The sequence below is a fragment of the Morus notabilis genome, unplaced genomic scaffold, assembly GCF_000414095.1.
Source record: "Morus notabilis unplaced genomic scaffold, ASM41409v2 Scaffold552, whole genome shotgun sequence".
Taxonomy (NCBI): domain Eukaryota; kingdom Viridiplantae; phylum Streptophyta; class Magnoliopsida; order Rosales; family Moraceae; genus Morus; species Morus notabilis.
Genome location: NW_010384344.1, coordinates 225,331 through 235,569, shown reverse-complemented (window position 1 = coordinate 235,569; position 10,239 = coordinate 225,331). Strand labels below are relative to the sequence as shown.

Genomic DNA, 10,239 nt, shown 5'->3' with positions numbered 1-10,239 from the left:
TCCATTAGAGAATCAATGGTACTCAAGGATAAAGAAGTAATTAGAGAGGTTAACGGATTTTACCTTGTTCTAATTATGAATTATTTATGGAGGATTGATCTATATGTAATGACTATATCAAATGGACACTTCGCAGTTTAGAAGTAATTCATGTCTATAATTTCGAGAGTTCAATTCCAAGTTTATAGTGGAGTAACTATTGGAATTAATAGAATTAATTAATTAATTAAAGTGTTTAATTAATTATTAATTTTATTGGAGCTCGGGATTATAGGTCCATTAGTCCCCGCGTCGTCCTAGTAATTCTGCCAGACACAGAGGGCAAAATGGGAATTTTAGAATTACGGAATTCTAAAATTAAACACTTGAAAATATTTAATTGAGAATTAATTATTATTTAAATAATGTGATTATTTAAATTTGAATTTGAACATATCTAGATTTATCCATTTAAACTTATTTGATAAGTTGTTCAATTTAGAATTCAAATTAATTTAAGTTTGACTTAAATTCGAATTTCAATCTGAATTAAAATTGGACTACTGCATAAAGGTTAAAATCTCTTCCTTCCCTATCTGAGATAGGCGCCACACACAGGGATAAAACCCTAGAGTGTGGCCGGCCACCAAGTGGATAAGGGGAAGGGATTTTTTTTGTTCCAAATTCAAAATTGGAGATAAGGATTTGATTCTATTTTGAAGTTTGACTTCTACTCTTTAAATATGAGAAAGATAGAAAATTGTGAATACAATTTTTGACACATTATTCAGCCCTAATTGAGTGTGGCTGAAATTCTCATAGAGTGAAAAATAGAGAGAAAAATTTTTCTCCAAAAATTCCACATCGTGCATGCGTTGGTGTTTGTGGAAATTCGAGTGTTTCATAAACCTATTTTTGTCTCACGTGTGCCCACACACACGTCTACGTTGAATCAAGGAATTGACGTGGAAGACTTTGGTATTCTAAACACAAGACTTGGAGCAAGGACTGTTCGTGGTCAAAGAAATTCAAGTTATCATACGAGTCGGCTTCCAGGTATTTTTCGGTTGATCCTTGAATGATATAAATTAATGTGATTAATTTATTCGTGCATAAATTAATATAATCTATAGAGTATCTCAAAAGTTTTATGAAAATTTTTGTTATACACGATCCGCTGTTTTTCCCACGCTTCCGCACCCGAATTCGATTCGGGAACCAGCAGTGCCCACGGGCCGAGATGGGTCAAAAATTTATATTTTTATTTATGTTTTGCATTCAAAAATTAATATACGATGTTTAGGCATTAATAAAACAAGCATAACCATTTTTTGATGAATATTCTATTTTTAATGATTTTCCTTATTTTTCATCTTAAAAAAATAAAATAAAATAAAATTGACGTCAAACGATTAGAAAATTTTACAGACACGATCCTTGCATTTTTCTGGGCCTGCTTGGAAAAAATTACCTCAAAAAAAGTAAAACTCTGTGAAAAATTCCCCGGCCTGCGTAATGGGGTGTCCAGGGGCCGGGATGGGTCAAAAATTTACATTTTTATTTATGCTTTTCTTTCCAAAATTAATATACGATTTTTAGGAATTAATGAAATAAGAACCATTTTTTGATGAATATTCTATTTTTTATGACTTTCTTTATTTTTCATCTTTAAAAAATAAAATATGATAAAATTTACATCAAACAATTATGAAATTTTGCAGACACGATCCTTACATTTTTCTGGGCATGCCTGCAAAAAATTACCTGAAAACATGACAAAAAAAAGTAAAACGATGTCAAAAAGTTCCTGGCCCGCGTAGTGGGGCGCCCAAGGGCCGGGATGGGTCAAAAATTTATATTTTTATTTATTTTTTGCATTCTAAAATTATTATATGATTTTTAAGAATTAATGTAATAAGAGGAACCATTTTTTGATGAATATTCTATTTTTTATAATTTTCTTTATTTTTCATGTGTAAAAAATAAAACAAAATAAAATTGGGGTCAAACAATTATGAAATCTTGTAGACACTATCCTAAAATTTTTCTGGCCATGGCTGCAAAAAATCACCACAAAAAGAACAAAAAAAGTAAAACGCCGTCAAAAAGCCCCTGGCCAGCATAGTGGGCTGCCCAGGGGCCGTGATGGGTAAAAAATTTACATTTTTATTTATGTTTTGTATTCTAAGATTAATATAGGATTTTTAGGAATTAATGGAACAAGCGGGACCATTTTTTGATGAATATTCTATTTTTTATCATTTTCTTTCTTTTTCATCTTTAAAAAATTAAATTAAATTAAATTGACGTCAAACAATTATGAAATTTTGTAGACATGATTCGTACATTTTTCTGGGCATGCTTGCAAGAAATCACCTCAAAAAATGATAGAAAAGTAAAACGCTGTCAAAAAGCCCCTGACCCGCGTATTGGGGCGCCCAGAGGCCGTGATGGGTCAAAAATTTACATTTTTATTTATTTTTTGCATTCAAAAATTAATATACAATTTTTAGGAATTAATGCAACAAGCAAAACCATTTTTTGATGAATATTCTATTTTTTATGATTTTCTTTATTTGTCATCTTTAAAAAATAAAATAAAATAAAATTTACGTCAAACAATTATGAAATTTTGCAGATACGATCCTTACATTTTTCTGGGCATGCTTGGAAAAAACTGCCTCAAAAATGACAAAAAAAAAAGTAAAATTCTGTCAAAAAGCCATCGGCCCACGTAGTGGGGCACCTAGGAGCCGCGATGGGTCAAAAATTTACATTTTTATTCATGTTTTGTATTCTAAAATTAATATACGATTTTTAAAAATTAATGTAATAAGCAAAACCATTTTTTGATGAATATTCTATTTTTTATAATTTTCTTTATTTTTCATCTTTAAAAAATAAAATAAAATAAAACAAAATTGACGTCGAATGATTATGAAATTTAACAAACACGATCCTTACATTTTTCTAGGCATGCCTGCAAAAAATGCCTCAAAAAATGATATAAAAAAAAAGTAAAACGCTGCAAAAAAAGCCCCTGATCCGCGTAGTGGGTCGCCGAGGGGCCGGGATGGGTCAAAAATTTACATTTTTATTTATGTTTTGCATTCCAAAATTAGTATACAATTTTTAGGAATTAATGCAACAAGCGGAACTATTTTTTGATGAATATTCTATTTTTTATGATTTTCTTTATTTTTCATCTTTAAAAAATAAAATAAAATAAAATTGACGTCAAACAATTATGAAATTTTGCAGACACGGTCCTTACATTTTTCTGGGCATGCCTGCAAAAAATCACCTCAAAAATGGCAAAAAAAATAAAATACTGTCAAAAAGCCCCCGGTCCGCGTAATGGGACACCCAGGGGCCAGGATGGGTCAAAAATTTATATTTTTATTTATGTTTTACATTCTAAAATTATTATACGATTTTTAAGAATTAATGCAATAAGTGAAACCACTTTTTGATGAATATTTTATTTTTTTATAATTTTCTATCTTCGTTCTTAATTAGGGCAGTGCCGCTTAGTAATTCTAATTATTATCATTATCATTATTATTATTTTGCTAGAATAACTCCACTTATTTATGCGTACCATATTTCAGTGTTAGAAAAGTCAACTTCGTCCTTAAAAAAAATGCGTGAAAACGAGAATTAACAAAGATTGGAACTCAAGACCAAGCTTTTTGTTAGAACATCGGCTCTTCCTGAAGTGATACCATTGAAGAGCAACCCCATTGACGCTTCAGTAAACTGTTATCACTAATGTTATGTGTTTTTGGTAAGAGGGAGAGAGAGGGAGAGGTAACGAGAGAGGACAAATTCATGAGTGCAACGAGAGAAGAGATGGAGGGAGAGACTCAACCCTTAGGACCCACCAATTTAAATCCATCCATAAGTGCAAAGATTCATCAAATCCATCAAGTTTAATCTAAAATACTGTTTTACCTTCTAAAAGATATTTTTAACAAATAATAAATTTAATAATATAATAATTAAAAGAATAACTATCTTGCTTTTTTTTCACTCAATTAAAAAAAAAAAAAAAAAAAAAAAAACTATAATCTTTTTTCATCCTCCATGTTTCACATGCCTTCAACTCCTTTCACTATTCTCACTCTCCATCCCTTCTAAAAGTCAACATAACTGGGGAAAAATTACATATATAAAACAGAAGCCAAACTGATACTCCAAAATTTTACTATATTTTTTTTCTCATAGCATAACTTAGACAACATAAACCAAATAAAGAAAATACAAATAATAAAAACGGTGAGGATCACTATCTTTGAATAAATAGCGACGGTAAATGGGCGAATCAGATCAAAATCTACACCCCATAGTGAAATATGACAAAAGCAACGGTGCTCATCAAAAGCCCGATACTAAACAAATGAGCACTAGCATAGTAAATGATTGCAACACCCTACAAAATATGTAACCTCAAATATCAGAATCAATGCATTCTCAATGAGTCACAGGCCATCTTCGTGCACAGTTAAACCACCCCATCAAGCTGCCGCTCAAGGCATGCGAGAAGATCAACTAGCGGCCTGCTGCAACTCCTTCCTGCAAAAAAAATTTGAACTGTTATCTTCCAATAATTGAGCCCATCTTGCGTCTCCAAATGATAGTTTCACGATCTTCTCAAGTTAAATCTACAATTCCATATTATTGGCGGCGGTAGAATTTGAACTTATTTGGCTATGCAGAGATTGGGGAAAGAAGCAAAGGGAAAACACTTAAAATACCAATGAAACATTTCAGCAAATAACACTGTTTAAAAGAATTGGAAAAACAAAATTCCAAAAGTAAACTGGTTAGAAAGTTCAACACTTAAAGCGGAAGCTTAGAAAAGTCATAGTCATCTGATAGAAGATCGATCGTTAAATGCAAAAATTAGAAGTTCAAGTTGATATGAGAAGCGCAAAGAAAGAGCATTTAGAAGTTCTTACCTCTCCTGTCAAAATTGTTTAATTTGCTGAAGGAAGATCGGTGACTTTTCCCACAGCAACCGTTTTTCCTGTAAAGATCATAGAATTAATTAGAACATACAATGTACTGACTATTAACTACATAGAAGACAGCAACTATAGCTGTTTGTCACCTTCAGTACGAAGTGTAAACCTCCCAAGTTGTGCAAAGTCTGCGAACCTCTCAACGCATATCAAGTTGTTCACCTTCAAAACAAAACATGACCACCAAGAAGATATCAAAACTGACTGAAGATTAAAAATGCACAAAAAGCAATTTAACAGCACCAATGTCCTGATTAAACAAGAACAGCATAAACCTGAATGCGGCACACAACAACAGCACCATTCTTCACAAAAAGCACTCTCTTTTTCATTGGTTTCTTCGTCTTGGGATCAATTTGCTGTAGCAGCTCAACGATCTCACACTCTTCAACAACAGAATGGATGTGCAAGACGGCCTTATAGCCAGCTGTAAAGATTGCCTAGACAACCAAAATATGCAATCCTTAGAAATCTAAAAATTCATACAAATTACACCAGAGACAGAATAAGTTCATTTTCATACATTTTCCAGCAACTCAAGGATCTGCAACTGGGCAACAAACTCGGTAACCGCCGCTATTGGTCTTGCTGCATGAAGAGAAAATTAACATCTTAAAAGCGTAATACAATAAACAAAAAATATTAACTGACAAACTATACAAGTGATAGTGCATCAGAACAGGACAGTAATTACAAGTAACTGAACTTGGCATAGAACAGATGTAGGGAGTAAAGGAGATGGAGAAAAATAATAGCATATACGTAAGGCGACCTAACTGATCTATCTTCTATATATATATATATATATATATATATATATTAAAAGAACTACTTTCAACCAGCAGATCAAAGTACAATACAGAATGCAACTAAAAAATTAAAGGCTGCCAAACTATAATTAAAGCTTGTCCATACTAAAGAAGCCAAGCAAGGAGGACAAATAGATCACAAGGATTCATTTCATGTATAACCAAATTACAGACCATTCAAGAATATATTTTAATGATTACAAGTCATTAAATCTATAGTTAAATGTGTCGGAAAAGAAAAAAAAAAAAAAAAGATTCTTACCAACACTTGATAAAACAAAACCAGACAATATATCTTCTTCCTCGATACCGGATAATCTGACCCTAACATTTTCACCAGGTCCTGCACGTCTAGCCTTATTTTCATCACAATATACAGCAATGACTTTCACATGGGCCTACAGATCAATGTGTAAAACTATCAATCTACATAAAAGATAATAAGAACGTAAGATAATAGAAGAATATCCACATTAAAAGGAGGCATGACAAATTACCTTATTTGGCATGACCAACAACGAATCGCCTTCACGCACAGTACCAGATTCTATCTTTCCCATAACAACAGTTCCCATGTCCTTAAATTTGTCAATAATAGGCATCCTACAGATTAAAATTTGTAATATTAGCCATAAACAATAACTTTCTAGCAAAACCAAAAAGCTAAAAACAAAAACAATAACTTTCAGCTACAAAGCAACTTGTAAAGACTAAACATTTTGTGTCGAAGAAAAGGATCAATGATATAGTGGCTTTTACAGCAAACAAGATTTCTAGAAGGACAAATTTTATAAATTCCCCCTGAACTTTGTCACTTGTGTCGACATGCCCCCTGAACTTTAAAATGTGCATGTTGTGCCCCCTAAACTTTGTCATTTGTGTCTCCAACTTTTTCCCCTCCATCTAGACTCTATCAGTTTTTTGAACGGAAATGTTGCTATGACCATTAATATTAATATAGGACAAATTTTGTAAATTCCCCCTAAAATGTTTTGCCCCCCTGAACTTTATTGTACCTTTTGAAAAAATCAACACAAACCTTAAGAAACCCATTAACTTAACAACTTTAATGATCAAATATCATAGATAATTAACAATTTAATGGTCATATCAACATTTTCGTTCGAAAAACTGATAAAATCAAGATGGAGGGAGAAAAGTTGGAGATATATCATAGTTTGGGAGGCAAAACAGGTACATTTTAAAGTTCAGGGGTCATATTGACACAAGTGACAAAGTTCAGGAGGTGTTTATAAGCATTTCCATTAAAAAAAACTTAACGAAGTTAGCCTCAGGGGGGCATATTGACACAAGTGACAAAGTTCAGGGGGCACAATATGCACATTTTAAAGTTCAAGGGGCATGTTGACACAAGTGACAAAGTTCATGAGAAATTTATAAAATTTGTCCTTTCTAGAATTTATATTCAATAGTTGTATTTGTATATCAGTTTGTACGGAGGATATTTTGTGCCCTGATTTTGTTTCTTTTTTTTTTTTTAAGTGTTGTATCCTTGTTGTTATGTTAGTTAATCTTAATTCTTTTATACCTTATTCGAATTTCGAAGAAATAAAAAAATGAAAACAATTCAGAAATCAGAATAGCAAAACATTAGACAGTCGCTTAATGAAGTGATTCAAGCCCTCATAATATGCACAAGAATATCAAGAGCACTACGTACATAACTACAGATCTTTTAGACTTTTAAACCTTTTAAAGGCTCCCCTAGAATATTTAGATAAAAAGAGTGGTTATAAATTCAAACGAACAAAAACCAGTAAACTCAATAGCAGGAAATCTGGGTTAGGGGGAAGAAAGATGACACCTCTCAATGGAAAGAGGGAGCAGAGAGAAGATAAAAAGATGAAAAGGATACAAGATTAAAATAATAAAATGAAATACCTTAATGGACCTTTAGGATCCCGAGGAGGAACTTCAATGGCATCAAGGGCTTCAAAGAGGCAGGGACCATCCCACCAAGGACACACTTTTTTATCGATTCTAGTCTTCATATTGACACCAAGCAAACCAGATATTGGTAGAAACTGGACATCTGTGAATTACACGAAAATTATTCCAACCAGCAAATACCTAAACCAAAAAAACACAAGTAAATCTTTTTTCCTTTTAGAACTTCGGGAACCCCCTACAAACCTTTTTTCACATTGTAGCCAGATGACCTCAGAAATGGTATCATCTTGGACTCAATTTCATTGTACCTGAAATAATGAATATAAGAAAACTGATGTAAGGGAGGGAGGGAAATCATTGCCAAAAACTGATAAAGCCCGTTTGATATATAAGAGATGAGCAGATTGGTTTATGGGTTTCAAAGCACCTTTCTTTTGACCAGTTCACGGTAGGGTCATCCATTTTATTCACGACAACAAGTAGCTTAGAGACCCCCAAGGTTTTTGCAAGCTGGACGTGTTCACGGGTCTGCCCACCTCGCTCATATCCAGTTTCAAATTCTCCTTTCCGAGCAGAAATAACCTATTTCAGAGAGATTAGGATCAGCATTCTAAAGAGGGTACTACAATTACATAATGAAGGAATTAAGAATCAAAGCTTTGATTGATCAGTATTCAACCCCAATATATAATTTGTTAAACCAGTATAAAGCCGAAAAATGAAACAAAAACTCACAAGTACTCCAATATCAGCTTGAGAAGCGCCACTGATCATATTTGGTACATAACTCTTGTGCCCCTGTATACACAATCCAAATAAAAAGAATCAGCATATATAAATATTATATAAAGAAAAAGAAACAATCAAGTATTACCGTGCAAGTTTGCAAAATGATTGTTGATAGTAAACATCTTCCAAAAAAATACACGAATTAAAAAATTTCCCACTGATTAATCCACTGAAAAAAAAAAAAACAAAAAGGGGAAGTATCTGACACGAATGAGTCTCAAAACTCTACAACAAAAATTCAGAAACAATACACCAGGTATATAGCTCTTCAGCAGTTTAACCCTCAAATTGTTGAAGCAAGAACACAGTTTTATTTAGCATCTTCTCGCATGGCTTTTACTTGGAATGAAGCATCTGGCTATCAGGTGTTAAAGCTGCTTTTAAATGTGTTTGACTACTTTTAGAAGAGCTTTACTTGATTAAGCATCGTACTTATGTAATAAACTCTTGATTATTCTTTTAAAAGAGCTTCTAGTCAAAGCTAGAAGAATTTGCCCCTAAGGAAGCTTACTTGAACAAAAGCATGGAAACTTGTTTATAGCTTCTTTCATTTTTTTTTTCCTTCTCTTTTCCTCTGAGAACTCTCTGTTTCTTACTAAACAAATTCTTCAATTAAACAGGTTCCAGATGCTAATAAGACAACTATAGCATTTTGATTCTCTTTTATAGTGCCAAAGGTAGAAGCAAAAGCTATTAATTTGCAGGAGAATACGTGAGCCAAAACTAAAACACTAGTCAATATTCAAGCACAACATATGACCTGTACGATGTCATTTTGTTTAGCAAAAATTAATTTAGCTACAATGTACAAAAATCAATATAATCAAGTTTCTACTGACCTAAGTGGAAGAATATAATTTACTTACCGGTGCATCCAAAATTGTAAACCTTGTTGCCTCTGTTTCAAAATGCGCTCTTCCAACTTCAACTGTTTTTCCCTGAAGTCAGGAGTACATAATCTGAAGATTTAGAAAATGAATGCTCAAAAGGTGCAGTTCTAAACATCCTTTGAAATAATTTAAATAAAAAGGATGATATAGTAGAAATTGTTAGTAGTTATTACAATGTCATTTACATCATACCTTGACCCTTTCCTCTTCATTAGTGTCCATAATATATGCCATATACCTGTCACATACAGATTTTGATCAATACATACTCTTCAAATAAAATTCTTATAATTCTTACCAAACACGAAGATAAAACTAGGTTAAAAGGCGAAATTCTAAAATAACTATTCCCTATCTTACTCTCAGATTTAATTTTCAACAGCCCACTTGAAAAGTACCAGGTTGCTTCATTTAATTACAAAGACAGAAAAAAAAAAAAAAAAAAAAAAACATTGATTCAGAGCCACAACTCATCCCTAAATATGTGTTTCCGTAAAAAACAATTGTGCGTACTAATACAAGCTCAACTAGTTTGTCAACCTAGAGAAATAACTTTAGGAAATTGAAGTTTATGCCAGTGATGTTGAAAAATGAAACGACATCCATTCAGGGTACATGAAAGAAAAAGTTCACAATTTTCCAAACCAGGTCACATGTGAATCCCGTGTCCCGAACCGTCAATTTGATAATACCCTTCAAGTATTGGACTTCAATTGCTACTGATATTTTAAACTTCATAGTGGACTTTTCCAAAATTGAAAGTTTGGGAAAAAAAACAAAAAAATTAGGGCACAGCAATGCAATTTACTCTAAAATAAATTTGGAATCTACTCACCA

General features: G+C 32.6%; 1 protein-coding gene across 1 annotated transcript in view; it reads right to left on the bottom strand.

Annotated features, from left to right (window-relative positions):
- Positions 1-4,168: 4,168 nt before the first annotated feature.
- The window catches only part of LOC21405534 (eukaryotic peptide chain release factor GTP-binding subunit ERF3A), an 8,051-nt gene continuing 1,980 nt past the window's right edge, over positions 4,169-10,239 (bottom strand). Inside the window, exons 6-19 of the mRNA XM_024176520.1 lie at positions 10,238-10,239; positions 9,595-9,640; positions 9,379-9,450; positions 8,459-8,521; positions 8,151-8,305; positions 7,967-8,031; positions 7,715-7,865; positions 6,310-6,415; positions 6,075-6,210; positions 5,527-5,591; positions 5,279-5,443; positions 5,093-5,165; positions 4,941-5,008; positions 4,169-4,554 (exon numbers count right to left, since the gene is read on the bottom strand). The exon at positions 10,238-10,239 is cut by the window's right edge and continues 137 nt beyond it. Of these exons, the coding sequence (XP_024032288.1) occupies positions 4,959-5,008; positions 5,093-5,165; positions 5,279-5,443; positions 5,527-5,591; positions 6,075-6,210; positions 6,310-6,415; positions 7,715-7,865; positions 7,967-8,031; positions 8,151-8,305; positions 8,459-8,521; positions 9,379-9,450; positions 9,595-9,640; positions 10,238-10,239 (1,149 nt within the window). The 3' untranslated portion in view covers positions 4,169-4,554; positions 4,941-4,958. The remainder of the gene's footprint in view (positions 4,555-4,940; positions 5,009-5,092; positions 5,166-5,278; positions 5,444-5,526; positions 5,592-6,074; positions 6,211-6,309; positions 6,416-7,714; positions 7,866-7,966; positions 8,032-8,150; positions 8,306-8,458; positions 8,522-9,378; positions 9,451-9,594; positions 9,641-10,237) is intronic.